Source organism: Lonchura striata, chromosome 2 (genome assembly GCF_046129695.1).
Source record: "Lonchura striata isolate bLonStr1 chromosome 2, bLonStr1.mat, whole genome shotgun sequence".
Taxonomy (NCBI): domain Eukaryota; kingdom Metazoa; phylum Chordata; class Aves; order Passeriformes; family Estrildidae; genus Lonchura; species Lonchura striata.
This window is the reverse complement of record NC_134604.1, coordinates 23,437,226-23,464,028: the sequence shown is the minus strand read 5'-3', so window position 1 is coordinate 23,464,028 and position 26,803 is coordinate 23,437,226. Positions and strand designations below refer to the sequence as shown.

The window sequence follows — 26,803 nt, the reverse complement described above, 5'->3', positions numbered from 1 at the left end:
CGGAGGTTTGTTAGTAAATGCACCTTATGATCCTGCAAAAAAATGACCAGGCAGAATGAGTTTGGAGATCCCTAGAGAGGGACAAATCCATTTATTATCACAGGTCTTTCTGTCAGTACCAGCAACAGAATAAAACCTCATAAACATTTTTTTCTTTTATTTTCCTTTTTTTCTGTGCATGGTCCAAATGTGACAGAAAGGTAATAAAAAGTTTTGAGAAGAAGTTTGCAGCAAGAAACAGTCTTTGGATTTCACTAAAAGAAACAGAATATTAATCTGGAGCTGTTCCAAGGGTCTCACATTTTAATAACACAGCAGAGGCAACATAGGCATATGTAGATTATGTCAGATTGACTTTGGACTGTCTTACTTATTAAAACATGCTCAAGTCTCAGAGTTTTCTATGGGACAAGTACACAGTTAAGTAAAGCACACCATTCCAGACTTTCCTGAAAAGAGTGGGCTCCTGATGAGGATGTTGCATATAAACACTTTCCAAGTGGCAAGTAGGTTTTGAGTTTGCAACACAGCAGTTCCTCAGAAGCAGCCTTGTGTCCCTAGCCCCTGATAAAATCAAGGTAGCTTCAAGGCCCTCGCTCAAAGATTTCAGTAGGCTCTGGTCATGCAGGAAGCTTTTCTCATTGTAACTTGCTTATGTACTTTATCCTCAAATTAAAACATCTGCCAAGTCCACAGTTTCACAGAGCTCACACTCAGTCATAGCAAAATCAGTTCTGCTTGGAGGAAACCAATGTCCTACTTCTCAGGGTGGGCTGTTTCCATGCCAAGACAGAGTCTCAATCATTTGGGCTCCACCTTCCCTCCAACCAAACCAACTCAAAATTTCTAAAGGAGTTTTTCAACAGGAACAGTGAATCCCCTCACCTTGCCCAATTCCCTTCTTTCTAGGCACTGGCAGAATGATGGTACACACATTTAGGAAAAAGAGGATCGTGACCCACACACAGAGGATTACATTTGATTGCATGTTACTAATGATGGAAAATGGCAACTTCAAATAGAGCTTTAATTTTAAATAAAGTAGCTTTCAAACTTAAGCACTGTCTTGAGGATGAAAGTGGGATGTCTGTGGCAGTTGCACTATGACATGTAGTTTCCTGTGCACAGTAGATCTGTGGTGAAGAATCACAGGTGGTTTGCAGTGGTGGGAAGACCTTGTGCTTAGGGACTGCAGTCTTACTGTACTTGCAGAATTCCACCTTAAAAGTAATTGGATGTCTCTGTAGCTCAGAGAAGATTTGCTAAGCAATGACACACTGCACTTGGATCTGGAAACATAACATCTGGAGGCCAAATGTTAGAAGCAATATAAAAGGGCCAGCCCAACAAACCAGAGGAGCACTTCTAAGCCAGGAACATCTTCAGGATGGACATATTCCTTCTCTGTGTGTTCCTGCCTCTGGTGACTGTGGCATGGGGCCAGTACAGTGACTATTACTATGGTCCCTATAATTATGGAGATAATGATGAATGGGTTAATGTATACCGGCAAGGTTTCAACTTTCAGTGCCCACATGGGCAGGTGATCGTGGCCGTCAGAAGCGTCTTCAGCAAGAAGGAAGGCTCTGACAGATTGTGGAACTATGCCTGCATGCCAGCATCCCAGAGCCTCGGTGAGCCGACAGAGTGCTGGTGGGAAGAGATCAACAGGGCAGGAACCGAATGGTAGGATAACCCCAACCATCCCTGGAGGGCACAGCCCCATAACCCCTGTGGAATGCAGGTCCCACAGAGCAATGCAAATGTATATGAATGCCATGATAACCAGCAGGCTTCACTGCCTTAAGGCTCTTTAATCACAATGCATGGGAGCTGATCAGCATCACATTTGTCTTCTCTGTAGCAATTTCTTGCTGGAGGGTGTCAATGTCCTTGGTCACTCAAGACCTCAGCTGTGAAGTGGTTTGGTGTTGCTATTGTTTCAATGATAAGGAAAATGAGCCAAGCACCCAGAGGTGAGGAGAGCATAAAGTCCCTCTTGAAAAGTCACATTGAATCAGTGACTAAACTGGGAAACAAATTGCAAAACTCCTCATTCCATCCTCACACTCTTATCACTAGAAAAAACAATCTCTGTATTGCACTGGCTCTTTGCTTTGTGTTTCTGTTGCTAAGCTTTTTGGCTTAGGCATAAACAGATGCTGTTTTCTAATTGTGCTGTTATTACAGGAGCCAAAAATCATTAACAAGCGATGGTGGTGGCATATATATCTGCATGGTGATAGCAGAAGTTCATGTTAATTCCCTAATACCGTCAGTTTGCTTAGCTAAATGTTACATTTTCCATCAACCTTGGAGGCAAAGGTGATCATGTTATGTGAAGACAATAATTTCTGGAAATATGTATAGATTTCATATTTGGGCAGAATACCCAGTATTTAATTATTTTCTGGGTTTTTTTAATGAAAAGGGAAACAAAGTTTTGGACAATTCTTGTATTGAAATATTCTTTGGACAGAATGAAATGCATGCAGGAATGAGTATTTTCAAATACTTGAAATGGTTTTGTACCAGAAATTGCAATGTGAGTTTTTGAATTTTGTTATATGGGAATAGGTTAGCAATGAAATGTGAAGTTTATGCTTTTCAAATGATTCAAAATTTTGTTCTGAATTATTCATACTTTTTGTTTACCATGTGACACATGCCTATGGCTGATGCAACTGCTAAGGGAAAAACTTATTGACCCTATGTTTAATTTTGGAATAAGAATAGAAAAAAAGGGCAAGAGCTGCAAAACATGCAGAAAGAACATATTGTGATAATCCTGGATGACTTCTTCATTTTTTATACATTGATACAATTTCTATTTATTGCATAATAATTTTGAATTAGACATTTTTTTTTGTTCAAAATAAACTTATTTGCTTTCTAAAAATGCCTGGCAGCAATTGCTCAAGTTCACTTCTCACAAACAGGATACTGTATGTCTATACAGAACATTTTCTTCTGCTATTCGTCACCATGCTCTGTATGCTTAGCATGACTACATCCACAGTATAGTATTTGAATCTTGTTTCCTTCACCTCTTAATAAATTCTTTTCACTTTGTCCTCTTTGGTGCCTACTTTTTTTCCTATAGCAAGCCCTTTTTTTTTTCCAAGTGTATTTCTTTTTCAACCCCTCTTTGTTTATCTCCATTTCTCCCCCTTTACTAGCTTTTGGAGTTATTCTAGTATTTCTTCACTAGCTCACCTTTCCAGACCAATATCTTTACATCTCTCTGCCTACACCCCCTTCCCTTCCCTTCCCTTCCCTTCCCTTCCCTTCCCTTCCCTTCCCTTCCCTTCCCTTCCCTTCCCTTCCCTTCCCTTCCCTTCCCTTCCCTTCCCTTCCCTTCCCTTCCCTTCCCTTCCCTTCCCTTCCCTTCCCTTCCCTTCCCTCCCCTCCCCTCCCCTCCCCTCCCCTCCCCTCCCCTCCCCTCCCCTCCCCTCCCCTCCCCTCCCATCATCTCATCTCATCTCATCTCATCTCATCTCATCTCATCTCATCTCATCTCATCTCATCATCTCATCTCATCTCATCTCATCTCATCTCATCATCTCATCTCATCTCATCTCATCTCATCTCATCTCATCTCATCATCTCATCTCATCTCATCTCATCTCATCTCATCTCATCTCATCTCATCTCATCTCATCTCATCTCATCTCATCTCATCTCATCTCATCTCATCTCATCTCATCCCTGCTGATCTCCCAACAAGCCAATCTGTTGGTGAGCAATACATCATTCTCATGCCAGCTGACACAGCACTCTGCTGGACTTGCTAGTTCATTTTCCCATCCTTGTAGGATGGACTCAAATATTCCCTCTTCAAGTCTGTCTCACAGAGTATTTTGTCTCACCTTGCACACCACATCCAGGGATACTCAACTGCTTGTACCACCAGTAACTACAAGTCTGCCAAGTTTTTGCTAAAATTTTGCAGAATCAATTAGGTCAGAAAAGACTAGAAATCATTGAGTCCAGCCTCTGACCAAACACCACCAGGTCAACTGAGTGCCACATCTGGTCTGTCCTTAAACACTTCCAGGGATAGTGAACTCCATCACTTGTCCAAGCTGTGGGCTGCCAGCTTTTCCAGGAGTATGCTGTAGCACCCAGTGTCAACGGCTGCTACTCTGCTGCAATTGAGAATTTTTATTATTTTCCTTACCTTCACTGAGCAATGAGAATGAGCTTGCTGAATCTTTTTTATATCCCTTTTACTCAAAAATAGTTAGCAACTATGCCTTTCCCTCACCTACACACGTCATTCATGCTTTTGCTTTCAGGCTTAACACATCTCCATTCTTATAGTTTTTGGATGTTTTATATTCCAACACTTGTAAGCAAGCACTGATCGTACCCTACAGCTCTTCTCTGAATTCATTCTGGTTTCTCAAACAGAACACTAGTCAGAAAATCTTGTCTGGCAGAAACACACAAAAAAAAACCCCCCAAACCTTTGACATATTACACTTATGGCATTTCAAATTTCAAATGATGATTTTCAAATTCCTGACTGCTGCACAGCTGCACAATACAGACAAACTGAAGAGAGGTTTCTTTTAGGAAAGACAATAAACAAAGACAAGCTTAAGAGAGATAAAATGAAGAGGGAATATAAAAGACAGAAGAAAGAGTCTCAAACTCATTATTTTCTTTGACCTTCAGTATTTGGGTCAAAATGAAAGAAATGGATGGGGGGACCATAGGGATAGGAGAGTTTGGAGCAAGAGGAACCCATGGTCAGAGCTTCCTGGTAAGTTTATTTCTCACTAACAATAGGGATTATACAGATTTAGACAACCAAACCATAAAACTTCAAATCTTTCACATATGAAAAAACTATTCAACAGAAAGAGGACAATGACATGGATCCACATTAGCATCTAATGCCTAATAATGGTTAGTTTAGGACCTTTGCCTCCTTCCAGGGTCAGTGGAGAGAAAAGGTACTCTAAAAACTGCTCTCTGGGGCACCCCATCTCTTTCATAAGCAGACTCATGAAGACCAATCACTTCTGACCACTACCTTGAATTACCTAGTGGCATTTCAGAATATATCTAACTATGGTGTTTCACTGCATAATGCATCCCTGAAGTTAATCATATATGTCCATACACTTCTGAAGAGGTTATGTGCACTTGTGCTCTGCTGAAACTGTTACAAGACTCAAAGGGGAAATTGTGGCAATAGATTGAATCAAATGATCAGGAATGCCTTCTCAACCTCGTTAATCTGTGAATATTTTTAAAGTTAAATACATGTGCAAAGACTTTGTTAAATCTGTTTCAACACCTTAATCCTTCAGAGTAATGTTAACTATCTGCTAACCAAGACAATATTCAAAAGAGAGAGAGAGAATTGGGAGCAAGAACCAGTTCCTGGATAACTTGGAAATACTCATGTCTAGAATAGGGAAAAGTCTCCAGAGCATGCCCTGATTCTGCAGTCTGTCTGCTGCAGAATTCCTCGAGTCCTTCTACTTCTAATTTTTATGCTGCAGCTTCTCAAAGAATCCTATCTTCTCAGGGAACACAAATTTGATGTTATCTCCATTTATGCTGTAGAAATTTTGACCTTGTTTAAGTATTTCACCACCTGAGGTCTGAATGATTGAGGGTGAGACTGTTCTTCACTGCTTTGTTGAATATTACAGTTGTGTCTACAGATCAGTCTCTGAACAAGGGTTTTAAGAAAATCTATTGTTATTGCCTGAAAACTATCATATCAAAATACAGGATTGACACAAACAAAGGAACAAAAGCTTGCAAGCGAAGACAAGCAACTCTTCCCCCCAGTAAAATAAGTTTGGTTTACACTACACGATACAGATGAAACCATGCCATATCTTCAATAAACTCCCAGTTAGCTGTAAAGGAAAAAGGAGAAGCTTTCTAGCCAAGAGCTATTTAATCCATGTTTATTGCTTCTTTTCCTTGTTTAGACTTCTGAGAAAGTGTTTAGATGGGACTTGGAAAAAACAGATATCTGGATTCTCCCTCCCCACTTCCATTCTCTCCCTCATTTGCCCACAAACCGGGTGCAAAGACAGACTACTGAGCAAAGGATCCTCCTGTTCAGGCTCTGGCAGCACACCTTGGTATATCAGTAGGAGCTACTTTGTTCCCAATCTCTGACCAATCCCAAATTTCAGATCTGAGGCTGTATTACCCAAACCCAATAATCCAGCTGCTCTTTGAAAGTGCTCCTATTTGTGCTATCTACACAAACAAGCTAATTTTCTTCAGAGTCCTAGGTTTATGTTAAAGGACTAGTGCTACAGGTCCATTTAGCACAGCTGCAATGACTGAGTCCAGAGGGAGCATCTGAGAAGAAGGTTTCTGTAGAAAAAGAGGCCTCATCAGCTACTGTCAAGAAGAAATCAACAGGGTGAAAAGGGTCCCTTAGTCAGGGAGAAAAAAGTAAGTCATAAATGCCCCCATAAATGAAAGAAAATATTGCTGAAGATATTACAGAGGTTGCCTTTGGCATGTGGAAGTCATAACAACATGTCTCTGCACCCCACAACTGATAGGGAAGACTCCTTGCAGAATTGGCTTTTGGAGACTGCCATGGCCTAATCAAACACATAAAAGTTGTTCCCTCTGTCTGGGTGCCAGAGTTGCAAGTGTCCTGATCTTGCCATCAGCCGCTTATGTCTGCCCATTCATCTGTAACAGACTGACCATTGAATTAGCTCTCACCATGCAATTAACCTGATTACACAGAGGGAGGACACTCCACTAAGATAACTCAGGAGAACAGTATGGGTCCTCCTCTCCACAGGGACAAGGAATGACACTGTCAGGTTACCCTGTTATTAGGAACCAATCACCCTCAATGCAGCCAGACCTGATGCCTGCTGAGCTGTGTGTCAGCCTCTGCATGGCTCTAGACAGCTTCAGGGAGCATAATCCCAGTCAGTGCAGCAGAAATTCAATGCATTCACTAACAGCACCACTTCCAGCAGCTTCACTTGGGTTTCCCTGCACAGATTTGTATTGAACAGGCTTCCACTTTGGGCTCTCATCCTCAGGATAACATGGTGCTGATGTACCTGAGGAACAGGGGACCTCAGAGGGAGATTTGCCACACAGCACCAGCATTAGGTGGGACACAACACTCTGGGGCTTTGCTTAGCAAAATTAAGGAGCAGGCATAAGTCCAAAGTGCCACCAAAACTGATTCCATTGCTCAAAACAATTCTATTTGCAAAGCAATCTTTGTATTCAGTTTGGCAGACAACTGTTGTACCAATGAGGAACACACTTGGCTGCCAAGGTTGTTACTGATATTCACAAATAATGTGGCACAATTTAAGAGGATCTATAGGGTGAAACAGGTCATGCACGGATCCAAAATTCACATATGCATTTTGGGTAGGTTTGTTTTACATCAGTTCTTGTTTGGTCTCACAGGTGAAATCTCACCAGTGAAGAACAAAAGCAGTTCTGACCTGAACTAAATCTGTAACATGGATGCATGCTTTCATTGCTTGTCATGACAGAGCTCAGCTGTACAACACTCGTTAGCCAGTTCAGAAGAAGATTTGGCTGAGAGGAAATCACAGGAATCACAGCAGGCCAGGAAAGTCTCAGACACCATATCCCTGTTATTACACAGAACTCCTCCCAGAATAAGGCTTTCTATGGAACACTGCAGTCATTTCTCACACCTGTACCCCAGGCAAGGGCAACTTCCCATCCAAGAACACCTGATTTTCACCACCAATCTTCTCACTCCCCCCCTACCAGCCAGCTCACCTCCTCCTCCCAGTACCAGATCCAAAAGGCAACTCTTCACACTTTGCAACTTGAGCCAACTAGAAAAAGAAAACCTACCCACTGCAAAGTTTAGTCCCACACAGTCCCAGCCAGTTTCTCACGTCCTTCTGCATTCACCTTGTAAGAGGCATTTTCCTCTCCTCTTAGCAATGTCAGGATTTCAGGAGTGTGGAGAACCCAGTCACATTAACTCTGAATACTGAACTACCCTTTACAGTAAAAGTTCTGAAGAGTGGGTCTTGTGAAAAAACAAAACAAAACAAAACATTGTTTTGACTTGGCTATAAATCGAAGTTCCAGAATCATTAGTTTTTATTCACCCTACTTGCTTCAGGATTTGCTGTGACAAGAGGAGTGAATTCAACAGAGAAGGAAAAAATTCTGACATATTAGTGCTGTTTTTAGAAAAGTATGCAGAGCAACTGACTGAAAAGATATGTGGGGAGGGGTTGTTTGGTTCCCTTGAAGAATTACTTTCTGCTTGTAGGAAAGTGGCCAGCTAGGAAAAGAAAAGAGAAGGAAATATTTAATATGAGCTCACAAGTTCTGAGAGTATATCTTAATTTTTGAAGGAGTATCTGGATTTTACTTGAAAACTAAAAAGATTATGGCAAAAAATCTTATGTTATCTCAAAGCTAAAGAAAAGAACTTCAACATCACTATTATCTTTCTTTTGTTAAACCCAATACTGAGCTTGAATAAGAGATTACAGGACATTTTGTATGAGACAGAAGCAAAGAGAGAGAAGTGAACATGAGATTTAATGTGTTATTTCAAATTTTACTTTGAATTACGTTAAAACCGCAATTTAATTATAAAACATTACTTATGCCCAGGTATACTTTCCATCTAAGAAACTAATTTTTAAAGCAACACCAATAATCTTTTTTAAATCAAACTTATAATAAGAAGATAGAATCAGAATAAAAAATAACCACACCTTCCTACAATCTGGTACCCAAATATGAGTGCATGTAAATATATGATTATTATGCTAGCTCGGTTTGTTTCTCAATTCACTATAGAGAGAAGTGTCCATGAGCAACTCCTCTTTCAAAAGGAATCTTTCCATCACAACTGGACTATATTAGTAGAAAATAATGTGTAAAGAAAAGAAAAGCTCTTGTAGGACAAAGGCAGTGGGAAAGAGAGCAGAACTTCCCACACTGAATGTGAGCAGGTAGGAAGAGAAAAGAAGGAAGAGCCTCTCACAGAGACAAGTATGAGCAGGTATATCAGACGCTGATCTGGTCAGTGGGGATGGGAAGTTGCAAGGCAGTGTTGAGTTTCTGGAGGAAATGCAAAGGAAACGGAGAAACAAAGTGCTCCCAACATTGCACCTATGCAAAAGAGCCAGAAAATCTCCCAAGGACATGAGGACTTGGGCATGACAAATGCAGATAACTCAGAAGGGTGAGAGATGGAAGATGAGGTACAAGTTTGTTGCTTTTTTACACAGTTTAATGATGATCTTGCAACAGGTACAACCAATCTCTATATTGCTGTGTATCGATCACTCTTCCATTAGGATAACACCAATCATCTGCAGTTATCCAATATGGTTACACAGAGTCTTAGCCATATGTTCCTATGGCCTATGAGCCAAAAATCAGAAAACTTCCTATCAAAGCCCTGCTGAAATCCTCTGAGTGAATGCCAGATTGCCATGCTTGGTGGGATACCATGGCAACTCAGAGATTCCCCCCCCCCCCATCACGACTGAATTCTGATGGTCCTTGAAAGAGTCTCACAAAGCACAAGTACTGTGGCCCCATCAGTGTGGGAGATACAGGGACACAAACGAAAGTAAATACTATTGTCTGAAAAACAGAATACAGGGGAAGAGACAGAGAAGAGACCCTTGGGTTCAAAAGTGGACACTGAAAACTAGGCAGGGAAATTCATCACTGCATTGGTCAAAATTGATCAGTTTTTCAGCTTTTGCATACTTCAGCCTCACACTGTCTTTGCATGCATTAACACCCCTGTGCACAACTGAATGACTTTCCAAAGTCTGCTAGGTTATGTGTTTTCCCTTCTGGGAACTTCAGGTTTTAAAATAAACAATGAGGTCATTGAATGAAACTAAAGGAGATTTTTGGTATTATAATACTTTCAGAAGTAAAATACAGTTACTTCTGAAAGTGTCTTTCAGATAGATCATTGTAATTGATTTTTTGAAATCGTAGGTAGAGAAAGTTTGCTGCCGGTTTTCCTTGATGAGATGAAAAGAAAGAAAAGGAAAAGTGGTGGATGAAAAAGAAATCCTATCATTTTCCCGATAGGGAAACAGTGAGGCCAGGAGGGTGCTTGAGAGAATGAGCACTGATAGCCGAGACGACCTGTCTGTTTTCAGGAACTCCTTGTCTTTAGTCTCCAAGAAGAAAGCTATTCAAACTGATTACTACTTGAATTACTTTGAGGTAATTGTTGCAGGGTGCGCAGACAGAAGCATGCATGCTTTGAGACCAGTCTATTCTACCTGGAGGCAGTGATTCACACAATACTAAGCATACAGAAAGCATGAAGCAGCAGATTTTTCTTTTGAAAAATACCAATACCAGAAAAATCTTCTTTCCTGGTTAGCATACTAGAATGATTAAATACTTTAGCCTGATTAAATAGTTTTAAGTACAACATAAATGTTAAGACATGGTTTACTACTGCTGCTTTCTTATAGAAAATAGTTGCTCTATACACAGCAAGTGGAAACTGCTTCTCAGCACAAAGTCAAACCCTCAACTTGCACTCTGTATCAAAAATATTATTGTTTTGAGAAATGCTTGAAATTATCAAGGCATCTAATACCATGTTTTCCTTGTGTGTTCTCCTCTTTCCCCTCATTATTAGGTATCAAACCTGCTCAAACAACGGGCTGGTGGCCGGTTTCCAGAGTCAGTACTTTCCATCAGTGCTGGACCGTGAATGGCAGTTTTACTGCTGCCGCTATAGCCGGAGGTGCCCATATTCCTGCTGGTGAGTTTGAGCAGACACCAAACCTGTGATCCTCTTTCCCCCAACATTCCCTGTGAGTGCCTTTGGCTGCTTGACCTGTCAGAAACGTTGTCTGAAAAAGAGTTAACTGTGCTTTATGGAGCTAAGCATGTTATTTCCAGACTGCTACAGGATTCTTAAAGATCCAAGGTTAAGGGAAAGAATAAGGGCTAAATTAGACTGAACAGCTGGCCCTGAATTAACAGCTCTGGGGATCAGCATCAGCCTTGTTGTGCTGGAAACCATGACAGAAATCTCCAAAGTGGAGCGATATTTTCCCACTATAAATGCAGCACATTTGCTAGAGTAGGAGCATCTCTGTGCTATACATTTGTACTACAATGACTTACAAGTGTGAATTTTTCCCACTCACCTCAGAAAAAATATTGGTAGTGCATCTGAATATGCTTTCTCTCTCAAAACTGTTTAATGATCAAAGGCAAAATGAGCTACTGATCATAAACCCAAAATGAAAATATGGTCTCATTTTAGCAGAGTATCACAACCAGTGCTGGCAACTTAATGGAGACTGTGAAAAAATGAACTGTGCATCCCAAGCTTCCCAGTTTCTCGAGAACACACCACAGCTGTGGTTTCTCTAAATTAAAACCAAAGACAGGAGAAGATTGTGTAGAGGCAGCTTGTATTTCTCCTGTCCATTCTGTTCAAGAGAAGTCATAATTTTATGCTCCAGGGTTACATTCAGCTTAAATTTAGCTATTTTCAGTGATACAAAGAATAACCTGCCTACATTTAAGAAAAAAAAAAAAAAAGGAAGTAGAGGGAGAAAAAAAGTAAACCTGTGCTTGAACCTTTTTTTCCAGACCTCAGCCTTGAAGAAGGTTTCCCACTGAGATGCATAAAAACTGTTTCTGTGCTTGTTGGTCTTACTTAGCTGGCTGGCTACTGGCCAAACACAACAGCACTGCTTTGCTTTTCATCCTTCAGTCTCCTTGCAGCCAGGAGGAAAATAAATATTTTTATTATCATTATTTTTAATGCCTCTAGGAACTCTGTAACAAAGTCTTTGAACATTCTTTTGAATGTTCCTCTGCCTCCTTTCCAGCAAACATTGCCTATGGATGTTCCCTACCTGGGGGTTTCTTTACATAACTACCCAGGCTCTTCCCTCTGAGGGAAACTCACTCAGACTTTTAAGCAGTTCTTCCCATCTCTTGTACTCCTCTAATATTGCACACATTTTCAGAGACACAACAGAAATCTCTGATTTTTTTTTTTTTTTTTTTGTTATCGTTGACAAATCTGCTTCCCTCAGATATGGTTGTGAGAGCTTTGTCTCTGCTTTGCAAGCTGGCATTCAGAGTAGAGTAAGGCAAATCCTAATGTAAATGTTTGGGGTTACTGGAGCCTTAGTTTTCATCTCAGCTGCATACAGAATCCTATACTGTCCTTCTATTTCCAGCAGTGACAATGCTCAATTTTTGTGGTGGGAAAGAGATCCTTATGTAGTTCACCTGCAGTTCCATGCAGAAAAGGCAGCATTTCAAAAACAGGTGAAACATTTTTCCCTCTAAGCATGGGTAGAAATCCCATGTGCTTGCATTCTTCTGGGAGGGAAAAGCTGTAAAACTGGTAGGAAGCTGTGTCACCTCGCTTGTGCACAGTTTGTGATTATGGGTTCATTAAAAAAACATTCTGCCTTTAGAGTTAGCTAGGTGTATGTATATAAACTCTTTCCACATACAGTTACCCAAATTAAGATATTAGGGTCTGGATGGACAGACAACTAGATAATAAAATATAATGGTTTAACAGGCTCAGAGGGCAGTGGTTAAAGGGTGATAACCTGCCTGGGTGCCTGTCCTGCTGAATATTTCTAGCAATGACCTTGAGGAGGCAACAGAGCACATGCTGGCCAAGTTTGCATGTACTGGGGGGTGCAGCTGGCATGCTTGAGGGCCAGTTCAGTGGGATGTAAAGAAAACTGCTTCTTCTATGAAGAAGCAGAGGACAGATTGCCCATTGAGGCTCCTTGGAGACTTTCATGACTGAACCAAATAATAGCTAAGAAGCCTGGTCTGACCTTGTTGTTGACCCTATTTGGAGCAGAGGGCTTTTGCAGAGGCTTTTTGAAGTTGTTTTCCATCAGAGTTATCCTGGGATCCCACATAGGAAGACTCTTTTACTGGAGGACCCACACCATGCAGAAAGTCTCTCCTCCATAAAAGCAGATTACTTTTCTATCCTGTGCTAGGAATGGTTTGTTTTCTGGTTTACTCTCTTTCCCTGCCTAGACAGTGTAGCAGTACTCTGGGTGAGTGCTGGTTGTTATGGTAACATATAACCAGCATGAACTTCTCTGGGGTAGAGTAAACCCCATGCTTTGGACTCACTTTTACTCGTGAAGTCACAGATGTGACTTGTCTGAATTGCTAAATTTCAATGTACAGAAACCAAACTTCCCATCCCCTAAGCTCAGGGGATCTCACTCACAACATAACTTCCATTGGCATTTCCAAGCTGCTGCCATGAGAACTTGTTCACACATCATGCTTCTGGTCTGTATCTTGCCCTGGTTAACATGCACTTGACAGAAAGAATATGTTTTCCAAACAAACTACAAAGTAGTTCTGGGCTACCATGAGTAAGATCTCATATTGTATATGCATGTGAGACACAACAAAAATGTGTGTGTATAGTGTATCTTATTTATTGCAGTTTCTGCCCAAAACTATAGTAGTATTTGTTCTGTTCCAAGAACTCATTGTAAATAAAGTAATTGTGGATAATTGGCAATCAACATGCTGCTGACTCCTACTTTTTGGTTGGAGAAGCTTATTTTCATGCAAAACTTCTATTAGTATATGAATGTGGGAAAGTAATACCAGGAAAGTGTGCAATGATGGTGGTACTTTGTGGATCATATGTTACACAGGAAAATCCATATTCAAAGAAAATCCACACTGCAGAATTTCTCAGCAGCCTTGATTTTTAACATGCAATGTATCCTTAAGTATGAAATCAGATGTGGGTAGAAATGCATTTTTAAGAAAACAGACAATCTTGAGGTGTGACAAAACTCTGTTTCAAATTAGCTCTCACCTTGAGTAATTGATTTCTTCCTCTTCCAGTTGTTTCCATACAGCCCCCTCCAGTACATATAAAAGCAGTAAACCAGCTGATCCTTATGTATGGTTTCTCTTGTCTCTTCTACTTCAGGACTGCATTCCTCCTGAAGTGATATTCCTCCTACAATGAATAAAGAGAGGGTTTTTTTATGTGCATGAGCCATACAACTTATTTGTTAAGAATTTGCCCTGGTTTTTACACCTGGAATATCCCTGTGTTTTTTGAAAACCGCTAGTATTTGTTGGAATACTAATTTACAACACCATCATGTTGACTGACACCAACACTTTGCTTTCATTTTGCTTAATAAAATGAATGAAGTCAAATACATGCAGAAGGAGTTTATTTGTTAGCATTTATATCCTCACTCCTTGAACCCTCCAGTTCTGTTTCACAGCTCATCCTCTTGCCATTAATTCCCGGTTTTCCTCTGCAGTAAGCTCATATTGAAAATAAATTTACTAATCTTTTCCAGTCTCATGGTTTTGCACTTGCTTTGTTGATTTTTTTTTTTTAAAGTACTTAGTTTCCTTCTTCATCATGCCAAGATTTGTCAGGGATTCAGCACATTTTTAACATACTGAAAATAATTAACGTTCCTTACAGGAGGCAGAAAAGCTCTCTTTTCTTTACCTGGCTAGGGAATGCTACCACAGTAAAATAAACTGTGTGCTGATTTGCACCATAAAGGAAGCAAATCTATCACAGATGCAGGGACAGTGTCACTAAGGCTCCCATTAGAGCTCTGATTTTTCTTTTTCCAGGAAATGAAAGCTTGACTTCATACTCTACAAAGCGAACACATGTCACAGAGCAGCCCCGAGCCTGCAGACTGTTTATGACTTTCCCTTTTAAAACAACGAGCAGTTTAAATGCCAGAAGGTCTGGCTGCTCTCTGTCATGGTGACACTGTTCAGGCAACAATTAAATTTTCCAAGAGTTATGGGGTTTAAAGTACTTATTTGTTTTTCTGACTCAACCTGCCACACAAGACATATTGAAAATGATGTGATCCTCTGCAGGTTTCTCAGAGATAACCAGTAGCAGAGGTACAAATCCAAGACGTGAACTCAGAGTAGATGTCATGGAAACACACAGTTCTGGACAATCCAATTCTCCTCCCCTCTTTTTCCATTTTTGAGAAGGTATTTAACTGTTGGGGGAGGTTAATTTTTAAATTTTTATTTTAATATTACCCATCAAATACAACTTTGCAGTTCAGTCTGCAGGACCATCTTCCAGAGACATTTTAGGAGAAACACATTTGATCTGACATTGTAAATATGCCCAAGTTATTTTGGACATCTTTCTTAAGGAACAGGCACAAATTGCCTTGAGCTCTCTGCTGTTGCTTGTACCTGCATTGCATGAGCTCGTGCAGGTTTGGAAGAATGGTGTTGCCACTGTGCTGGCCTCCAGCTTCATAGATCCTCAGCCCTGGGAGGGCTTGTGGCTTTCAGTGCAACACAGTGGGAACACATCAGTAATGTGTCTGTGTGAATCTCTGGGCTCAGAGCCTGAAGCCTGAGCTCAGTCCCAAAACACATGACATGGCCACACAAGAGAACTTCTCATCTCTACAGGAGCTCCAGGACATCCCTAGTTCCTGGGAGCTTGGCAACCTGGGATCTGTACTCAGAGCAGTTGCTGGAATTTCTGTAGACAGTTTACTAAGACCTTCTTTGGCTTTTCAGCACAGGATGCTTCTAAAAGTAGATGACACCTGTCTTCCAGCTGGAGGAAGAGTTGAAAGAGGCATACAATTCCCATGTTCATTGAATGTAACTTGCAGGCTTTTGGTTCTTGAAAAAAAAATCTCCTTCAGGAAAGACATACTCTTGAAGCACTTGTAAACAACATCTGAAAGTAAGGCTATGAAGTCAGGAGTGTCAGGGGATACTCCTTGCCCTCAAATGTCAGAAAGTTAATGTCAAAGCTTTTGTCTTCCTCTTGAAATGGAACAGCTCTTTCTTTTTGCTGTGGCATTGTTAGAAGAACAGTTCAGCCACAAAGAGGGAAAGGAAGGTTAAAAAGAAGCCATTCATCTTGTTAGCACTGTAATTGCACAAGAAGTGAACAGCGTAAGATATTCCAAAACCATGTACTTATGATCAGGGAATAAGTATATTCCACATTGGAGCCAGAAACTATTCTACCACTATCTTTCATATTTTAAGAGACTTATTTCATTTGTCTGCTTGCTAGCTGAAAGCAAGGCATACCCACAGTTCTCATTTATTTCTTTAATCAGCAAGCTGTAAATATTAAGGCCATCAATGTGACTTGATCTTCTAATTGGTAAATAATGGACTTAAGATAACTATTTCTGAAGCCAATTGTTAAAAGAGTGCCATGGATCACTGTAGATTAGTACAAAACCTTCTTCTCAGTGCTAAATGAGTAATTCTGTGTTTTCTATTAATCTGTATCATAGCAATTCTTTACATTGGAAAATAAGCAACACAGCTGTTTTCAGATTAAAATAAAAACAACAGCAACTCTGGTAAAGATTTAATGCCCTTTTTCTTCAATACATATCCTACCCTCAGCAAGATTTATAGGATTATAGTGAATTAGAAAAACGTGCGGATGGTTGGAGCAAAGGAAACATCTGAAAAGATAAACCATTCCACATCAACCCCATTCTAGTTAAAAATGCCATTATGAAAATAGACTTTTCTGTCAGCTTTTCCCACTGTCTCACACACAGGCCAAACTACTTACACCCTTTATCACAAGATTTCCATTCCCAGTCCTTAACACAGAATTACCTTCTTTCTCCTCTCTCTACAATGCCACTGGTGCTTCAAGTCTCTTTTGCCCAAACATCATACACCCAGTGCTATCCAGAAGTAGATTTGAAAAGCTGAACCAGAGTTTCTGTTTTCTGTATTTTCTTGCAAACAGACCATACAGTCTGAAAAGACTACCACTTGTTAAAGGTCTCACATTACTCTTTTCTCCCCTACAAGTCCTTCCCCAAACTTAACACCTGTGTGTGTATCTGGGTTTAACAAACAATTCCACTAAATGCTCCCTGCCCCTCAGTGCTTGTTTGGCACCAAATTACTCAGTGCCTAGAGCCCAGAGTTTCTATAACACACATCTTCTTTGCCAGCCTCTTTCCTAAGGTCCCCTGTCACCTGCCCCTGAGTAAACACTAGGGCATCTCTAGGGCAGACACATTTTGTGTGAATTACCCTCAGGATTAAAAAAATGGAGATAGTAGAAAAGGAATGGGACACACCACAGAGCCCTGCTACATGGATGATCAATTGCATTTCCTTCTAAAGGACACAGTGCAACCCAGACAACTTTGAAATGCAGTGGCTATGGGGAACAATTTCAGAAATAAGTACAGCAATCATCAAAGAGAAATTAATTAGACAGACCACACAGACTCATGTGAACTTGAACACCGCTGTCATAGCACTATTTCTAATTTTCTCTCCAGAACAAAAGGAACCAGTAGGCATCTGCCAATGAAACAAGACACACTTCAGAGCAGCTCAAGTCCCAAATAATTAAATTTTGTCAATTGCATAGATTTGCTTTTTGAACATTTCTTAGTGGAGGAGCCTTAAGATGCTGCATGGTAATGTGGAGAAGTTAATACAGAGAGAGGGGAAGATGACAGCAGTCAGAAAGAAAAGAGAGGGAAGCTAAATGAAGACTCCCACTGCACTTCAGAATAACACTGCCTGCCTCTGCTAATGGTCTGTGAGACCATAGCAATTCAGAAGTTTGTAATCAGATTTACTTTTCAGCTGAGAGGCCCATGAAAGAAGTTCGAAGAACTGACTCTCAGTTCTGTTTCTGAGTAGAGAAAAAAACAGCTTTTTAACCTTGTGTTGTGCTCAGTCTCATCTGCCCAGCACATACTGTTGGTCAAGTTAATAGAACATTTTCCTTGCTGAATGCCAAACAGATGTTCTGAAACACATTTGGTAGAACATACAGAAACACACGTCTTAGTAGTTTCTCATAACAATAGCTAAGCAAAGTGTCAAAACCTGGAGCTGATGGGAGAGTAGAAAAATGCCAGTCCATAGCTGGTCTTCATTTTAAAAACCCTCTATGACCCTGGATTTTCTGAAGATGAACTATCAGACACAGGCATCAAATTAGTAAACTAGATATGGAGACTCTCCTCTGGCTAAGTGGGCAGCATTCATGGTTTCTTCTCTTTCTCCTAGTCTGCAGCATCTGTCTGCATGACCTGTGAAATACTGCTGTTATTTCTTACCAATGGCAGAGCACCACATGGGCTTTGCACATCCATGTGTCCTTGGTCAGAGCTCAGAGAACAGACACTGTGACCAGGCCTGGCTTTCTGCATCCCAAACACACTCCGGGATGGGTGTCCTTGTACTATAAATCAGAATCTATCTGATGATTTTCATGGCCAAAGGAAAGGAAGCATGAGAAGAAGATGTATTGAAATAAGTTGACTGATTAGACTTGAGACTATTATAAGGTCATGCTTGAGTTTCATATGCAGACACATTTTTCATTTGTCAAGGAAAAATTATTTGTTGGGAATGATGTTCTAACTGAATAGTCCTTCACATTCAAAAGCTGAATATAACCTGGAAGGCAACCTAATAGTCCAGAGTACCTCAGTTTTCAGGTAAACTTTCCACTTCTGAGTTCTCTAACAGTTACAGGTTTGGACTCCAAAAGCACCCAAAGCACCTCATAAAAACTAAAACCCATTCCAAAAACTATATTCCTAGTGAGTAAAATATTTAAGCCTGTGCTCAAACTCTACTGATTTAACAAAATGTAAACATGCACAAGTGCTGGCTGGAATGTGCTTCAATCACCTTCAAGCATGATTCAAGTACTGCTGCTGGACTAGATTAAGTCAGGAAAAGGTTGCCAGGATTTCTGTAAATGTGTCTTAACCCTGTTAGTCTCCACAGGAGTTGGGCTGTTTATTTCCACAGGTTCAGCATCTCCCTTACAGGGGACCTGATGCTTCTCTTTGCTGTTTCGGAGTGAAGCTGATAACTTCAGTAGCAACTCCCATGTAAAATAGCGTAATACAAGGAGTGCCGGGTTTCCATTCAGGTTTCAGATATAATATTGATGGAAAGTACTGGTCAAGCTTCCAACCCCTTCTGAGTCTGCTCATTATCTGTAAAATGTTTTACAGTATTACTTGCCTATTTCTCAGGGAAACAGCAATCATAATTTGGTTAATTGAAGAAGCACTTTGTGGTTCTCAGATAAAATACACTGCACATATACTGTCCAAGCCCATATTTTTACATTATAAATCAGAGAGAAAGAGGAAACAATAAAGAAGAATGGATTAATTGTTACATTCACTTAATACAACTGGATAAATGCTTAGAATAGTTTGACTTGACAACATCTACTGCATTCTACAGCTCCAAACCTAAGAGATTCACAACAGGAAAATTTACTGGAGCAAATCCCTGCAATAAAGATATGAGTAGCAGACAAGTTTTATCTTCTTGTTCATATTGCTTTTGTCCCAGAGCTACAGATGTATATACAAACATTCCAATACTGCAGTTTGCTCTTAACTATTCTAAAGTTGCTGAATTTTATTCAAATGGCTACCTGAATTAGTTGCAAAGGGGAGAAAGGTAGTCTTATGAGACTGTATCTTGTAGGGCTGTTAAGAAAAAAGAACTTCTGAAGAGGCAGGAGTAATTTACTAATTGAGTTGTAGTCATTCAGCTGGACTCTTCTATAAGATGGTGAATTATATAATCTTCTTTTTCCTTAATGTAAAGGTTAACAACAGAATATCCAGGACACTATGGAGAAGATATGGACATGATGATGTACACTTATGACTATTACATCCGTGGGGCAACCACAACTTTCTCTGCTGTGCACAGGTTTGATTTTCATCTGTTTCATTAGAAATTTTAAAAATTCTGTATTTCATATTTCCTCCAACAGTGCATGGCTACACACCATCTGCTCTGGTACTCAGCATCATGCTAGTAATTCTGAGGACCAAAGTTCACAGTACATATGATTCATTGTCCAGAGTGGTGTATCAGGAGCAAGGCATGCTAATGGCGATCATTTTACATTTCCATCTGAGCAGTGAAAAATACAGCAGTGGTAGGCTGGGCTGAATCTGACCTTCATCAAATGCAACAAATCTTCTGTACACTTTCTCACCTACTTCTAGTTGGAGCATATTTCATTGAGCTCAGTAAAAACACCCTGTGCCTTCAGGGAATGAGTGACCTAATTTGGTCCACTTTTCTTTGCAGAGAATCAGGAAATCTCCCAGCATGCAAAGTTAAGACCATACAAACTACGATGTGAATGCTTTAAGCTGCCCAATCTATTTCAGCACAATTCTAACAGATTCAAGCTACTTCAGGAATCCAGGCAGTGCCAAGCACCTTGATCCCTTTCCAGAAAATGAGTTAACTACATTTTCTTCATCAGTTCTGGTCATTTCTTGGCATTTGCTAGTCCTCTTGGGAGAGGCCCTATGGCTACTGAAGTTGTAGTCATGCAAATGGATTCACAATTCTTCCATTCATTTAAACAGGAATGTTTCTCCCTTTCTACTATGCATAACTGCAAAGTTTTAAACTTTGGGTTTAACATAAATCCCACACTGTTATCTGACTAGGGCTACAGAGATCCTAGTAGAACAGGGTTAAGAAGAGTGTGAGTAGCCAGTGAAACCTGATTGTGGAAGAGGGATCTTGATTCTTTTAAGCTGCTCTCTAATACATAAATCATGAGCTATTTCTTTGCTGGTGTCTTTTATTAGGCACCTCAGTCCAGTATATTAAAGCATTTGTTATCAAGCAAAACACAGATAGCAAGGCAAAGTATGCTGCACTGCTCTGCCAACACGGGCTACACAAGAAAGGGGAGTGAAGAGAGAAGTGGGAGCTTAAAGACATCAATATTTCAAGGTGTCTCTAATAATATTCAAAGCAGCCAAAGTGCTTTTGTCATTGTAACACTCTCAGCTTGACAAAGTTCACCATAGTGATCCCTCAACCAAAAGGTCACCTAAAATAAAGAAACTTTTCCAGAAGTGACAACACATTGTAAGACTGCTGCAGGTCCATAACTCTAATTCCCAGCTAAAATACATTATCCTGTTTATTACCAAATGGAAGCCATGTCTGTAAATTGTTATTACAAGTGGAAGAATAACTTTCATAGATACTCTACTCAAGGGTATCTCTTTATCTCTTTAGATAAAGAAATTACAAGTCATAAGGGACAGCCCCATTCCGGGCTTTTCATCTTAAACATTTCCCAGTGCTTAAGCCTTGTTCCTCATGGCTGTGGCAGAGAGTAGGGGAAATAATGCAGACAGTGCATTCCCCTGCAGCTGGATTCCAGACTCCATTGCAAGCTGATCAGGGTAAAGTCTGGAATCATAAGGACAAGCCTGGAAAACAAAGCAGCCAAGGTAGCCTATGCCTCTGAACAGATTTCTGTCTCTGGCTGCTGAAGAAAACCTTCAGAACAGGGTGCCAGTGGGGGAACTGCTCAGGAGCAGAGGCAGAATCATGGGAATGTACATAGGGAATACAGGTCCTCACAAGACTACAGTGCCTGTAAGAGGAAGAAGCCACCAACACACCTTTGTCTTATCTCTGCTCTGGTGGCAGTCAACTCCTGCAATAGTAGCAGGTTGAAACTACGGAGAATTTTTTTGAATTGAAAACTAGAAAACTTTTCTGCACCAATGAACTTTCTGGTCCTCAGCTTCCAGAACAACCAGAAACAATTTGTGTTGCCAAGAGAATGAAATGAAAAAATAATCTTGTTACACCAGTTCAGAATTCAGATTCAAGCTGTAACACTCCTCCTGAGCAGGATGAATCACAAAAGTTAACAAATTTGTCATCCTTAATGATTATTTGCAGCCCATGAAGCAGAATAGGAGCAGGAAAATGTCTTCTGAGTCTCAGTCTGCCTGGAGCATGCACATTTCCACTTGGTTTTGTGAACATTTTTTAATTCCTCTTAATTTTCAAGCACACTAAACTTGTGTCCCTACTATTTAGTTCATATGGACAATGTTCTTGAGCTAACAAGAGGCAAGAAAAAGCCCCTGAAGGTATTTCAGTTTAAGCTTTCCCACTTCAAACAGGTAGGTATTTTTAGACTTCTTCAATAAACTTGCAAAAATCATATCTTCCCTTCCTACTTCCTAAGACATTGCATCAGTGAGGCCACTGTTGATACAAGGATATTTGAGACAGCATGTGATGCTTGTGGCAAAGGACATAGAAATTTAGAATGATGCTATCCTCAGCAACACTTCTGTAATCACTATGAGTTTCCATGCCTGTGTATCAGGAATGAATGAAAGAGTTATTGTTGATCATCAAAGGTTTTAACTGCTTGTTTTAGGGAGAACAGACTTTGGAAATGGTTACTATTTACATTTTCCAGTCTCATTTTAAATAGATCAAAAGGAGAAAACAACTGTCTATAAAGCAAGACAAAAGCAGCTGGAAAGAATTAGAAAAAGCCAGAAGTAGCTCTGGGAGCCCATTCAGGAGTGTGGTGATAACACTGATGCAGACAGGATGACCTAAGGACATAAAAAAGGGAACATTTGCAGGCAAGGGCAGTATCTTTTGTTAGACAGACTGATACAGTCAAATTTCAGAGAGGGACATGGGCTATCTGAAGCAGGCTGTAAACAACTGAAACTGCCCCCATAAACATGCACATTGCAAACCCTTGGCAAAAGAGCTTCCAAAATTAAACCCACAAACCAAACATAATACCTTCAGCCTGAGCTCTGAAACATGCAAAGTGATGATGGTATGGCTTTCTGGTGGAGCACTGTTAGGTGACTGTGATCTGGTTTGATCAGTCTCGAGTCCAGAGAGCACCCCTGGGACACTTACAACCCAATCTGCAGCAAGGACCTTGGACAGGGAGGTGGGAATTACCAGGTGCTCTTGGTAAGAGACACAGCTTGTCCTTTGCTGTGTAGTATAAAAATAGCGCATGCAGACTGTCATAAGATGGTTTCTTTTACAAAACTTTTCTCTGCTCCATTTATTTGGGTCATCTGGATAACCAGTTATTTCTTAACTACTCAGATATCATCACTGAAAAATAAATCGACAGCCAGATACCCCAACAGTAAAGTATGTTTGAAATACCCAGACAAGCTGGAGATCCACCAAGCTCAGCTGAGCTAAATTATACGGTATTTAAGGTCCATAATATGTTTCATATGCCTGATGAAAGAGGATTTTGTCAAACTCAATATGAATAGGAATTCACAGATTTTTTAAACTGAATTAGAAACACATTATTCAACAATATTTGGAGATAAAAGAAATTTCTCTATACATCAAAAATTCAAATCTGACAGCACATGACAGTTGGAAAGCAAAAGAAACAGTTCAATATTGATTCCCAAAACCAAAGAAAATGCATTAATTTAGCCACTGGGAGGGGATGACACCTACAAAATGGTGTTAAAGATCTGCAAAGGCAAGTTCAGATATATTCTAGTGTATGCCTCATAAGGCAATACCTGATGGCATCTGAATCCCCACTGGTAAATTTGTAAGAGATTGATAATCTCATAAGATCTACAAATTGAAAAATACTGATAACTACTGAATTAAGCACACAGCAGCAACAGTGCATCCTCAGAAGCTGGACATATATGCTTAAGTTCAAACACAACAGGGGAAGAAAGGTAATATGCCATAAATGCATCAACCATGTACACATATGCTAGTGTCTACAAGTCCAAGCTGAAGCGATAGCTTCAGAAATATTTCTGTTTCAGCATCTTAAAGCATGTTATTAATTCATGTGACCAAAATACATTTCTTTTAAAGAGCTTGGCTTTTAATTTCACAATGTCCTATTTTAGAAAAACTACTTGACCTAAGATTTTGAGCTAAAAAATCTCTCTGACAATGGGTGCTGTCTTAACAGACCTTAACTTTGACCGATAGAATCCTGTTTTCCACAAAGGAGTCCTCTTTATTTTTTATCTCTCTTGGTAACTTAGTGACCAAAAGAGTAATAACTGTCTTTGAAGAGCATGCACATAGACCAAATAAGGAATTCTTAAAATAAACCTAAATATGAATCTTGCATTTCATTAACCTTTGGTTACAGTTTTACAAGGAAATTACAATTTAAAACATCTAGGAAAGTTCGAAAGAAAACCATCATTGCTGATGAGCATGACACAGACCCAGTTCCAAATGACACTCAGGATAAACTTGTAGCTTAGCAGCGCAGTAAATATCCAATTAAAAAACCTCAGTTAACAAAAGCTGCAATGAGACATTTTATACCTACAGGGTAGGTACAAAATATATACCTACAGGGCTTAAGAGTCAAATTAGTCTTATTCCAGGAGAGAGTCACCCAGACATTGACACCATATAAGCACAGTTAATACCAATAATCCGGGCTCAGGTGTCTCAGCACATTCCCAAGAGGCAGCAGTTTGGCACAATTTTGGTGCAGGAGTCTTTAAATGCAAGCTCCTATTAAATCACCCATTACCAGCATTACCCATCCCATGCCTCAACTTTAGGACATCACTATTAGCAGAATTCAAGCTTTCATAAACCTCTTGGAGGACTAGCCATTATCATTATAAATGACACTGCCATCTTCAAGGACTGTAGTTTGGATCTAAATTCAAGTTAGCCAGTATCAAGCAGCCTAAATTCAACATTCCCTTCACAACAGGACAGTATTTGATCCTATGATCTCATGCCTATTTGTCAAAGGAAAATTTAATGCACAATAAGCTAAGGAGGAGATTAAATCTGTTGCCTGTTGTGGCTATTGAACACTAAGTCACTGGCCTCCACTGTTGAATCTCACTGCTCCAATCAGGCTTCCTACTAACAATTCTTAGGTTTCCTAACACTCTCTTGAGAGAGAATACCAATCACAAACTGAGAAGAGCATAAACTCTCCTTACATTCATAAATGTTACTCTTCTTCACATGTGACTTGACCGAAGATGATAAATTAATTTAATTTCTCTCACTACTGATTATTTCAGGTCTTAATTAAAGGACACTAACTGTAAGACCTAGTATTGAAAGACATAAAAAAAAAAAAAAAAAAGAAAAAAAAAAAAGAAAGTGAAATTTGCTGTATGGATAATGCCCCTCATAGACACAGCTTGCAAATCACAAGCTACTTTTCACTTTTTACACATTACTGAACAATATATGACATGACAATAACTTTTGACAGAATTATCCTTTTCCTCTTGGTCACCAATTAAAAGTCAATTCAGGACTGATCACTATCAGGGTTCATTGTCTTCAGAGACCTACTTATTCAGAGAGCTGATTTTCTTATCTTGTAAAGAAGTGTGAGGGAATTGTAGCTACTGCACATATTTAATGTTCTTTTAGCTCTTGAGAACACAGAGCACTCAGATGAAAGTCAGTTAATGGCAGACAGATGTTTTTGTTGCCATAGTACCTGGTATAAAGTTACTCTTATTTGTATAGCATGTTCTGGCTCACTAACACCACTCTCTCTTTTCTCTCTTTCATGCAGGGATCGTCAATGGAAATTTATTGTCTGCAGGATGACAGACTATGACTGTCCATTTCAAAATGTTTAAAAAGATTGAGTGTACTCCACTTGGAAAGCTTGGGGACAGACAGGGTGGGATGCAATTAGTGATTACAGAAGATCTATTAGGCTCACAAAAATGTACCAAGATTTATTAGCTGTCTGCTGAAGACATAATTCTTTCCCTCTGGAGCAAATACATAAATTGCCAACCCACATGTTTGCAACAGTGAATGCAGAGGATTCTTTCAAGCTGCACTAACAATTGTGTCCCCCAATTAAATTTACTTATGACATACATATTTATGATACACAAATCTATGGCATATGCGCAGTTACCTTTCTTATACACACATATAGCCATTCTAAACACATACACCTTCCTTTCACATAGTAGCTCTATAGAAATGGCTTCCCAGCACCATAGCTGCTCTGAATGAGGTGAAAACATGCTATACACTTTCCAGCATACACTAGACTTTCCTGTCTTCTACATCATACTTAGAACCAATCCAGTGACCCCCCCACCGGCTTCTCAGAGCTGGAAGTGTGCAGAAAACATCACTGGGAGGTGTCTGGTGGGCTGCACCTGGCATTACCTGTTACAGCCCTCAGCATAACTCCACTGCAATAAAGGTATGCCTATATGGGAGAATTCTACGTATTTACAACAGAAAGACATCAATATCTGTTAAAAATGAGAGTAGATCTACCAATAAAAACAGAAGACTAAGCCAGCTTTACTGAGAGTCTCTTTTATATTGTCTTAAAAATCTATAATGACAAAACTAACCATGAACTCTGCTCTGGGCAAACCCAGGAGTAGGTCGGGCCATTCACTCTCAGTAAATATGGATATCACATTCTTCGGGAGTCTGAATTTCAGGTGGATTTGGTTTCCACTATGGGTGCCTGTACAACATCCACCTTCCCTTGGTAATAAATTCTTAGCTTAGAATAGACAAATAAAGTTAGTGATTTAGGTGACCTTAGTTCCTCCAGTTTGCAGATCCTATAAAGTATAAATTCATGATGTTTCAACACTACACAGCACTTGTGCAGCTGCAGTCCAGCAAGAAAGACTATTATCTGCTTCAGAAAGATCTGAGGTAGGATTTTCACTCTTGCACAAGCCAGAATTTAGGGTTCAGTTTCTTAGTTGATGTATTCAATAGTGAAGTTAGCAGTGGCTTTGGTGCTGCTGGCTCAAGGGCCATGATGACTCCATGTGCCAATTTAAGGCTGCAAAGCTTCATAGGAAACAGTGGTGTCTGCCAGTAAATTTCCATATTGCAAACATTTTTAGCATGTTTAGAAGCATACCCTCTTGTCCAATAAAGGAATGATAAGTTTTGC

The 26,803-nt window shown here is 39.9% G+C and overlaps 1 protein-coding gene across 1 annotated transcript; it reads left to right on the top strand.

Annotated features, from left to right (window-relative positions):
* Positions 1-491: 491 nt before the first annotated feature.
* Positions 492-26,803, top strand: DPT (dermatopontin). Its single transcript, XM_021548897.2, has 4 exons — positions 492-1,686; positions 10,649-10,774; positions 19,651-19,758; positions 25,430-26,803. The coding sequence occupies exons 1-4, from the start codon at positions 1,388-1,390 to the stop codon at positions 25,494-25,496; spliced, it is 600 nt and encodes a 199-aa protein (XP_021404572.1). The 5' UTR covers positions 492-1,387; the 3' UTR covers positions 25,497-26,803.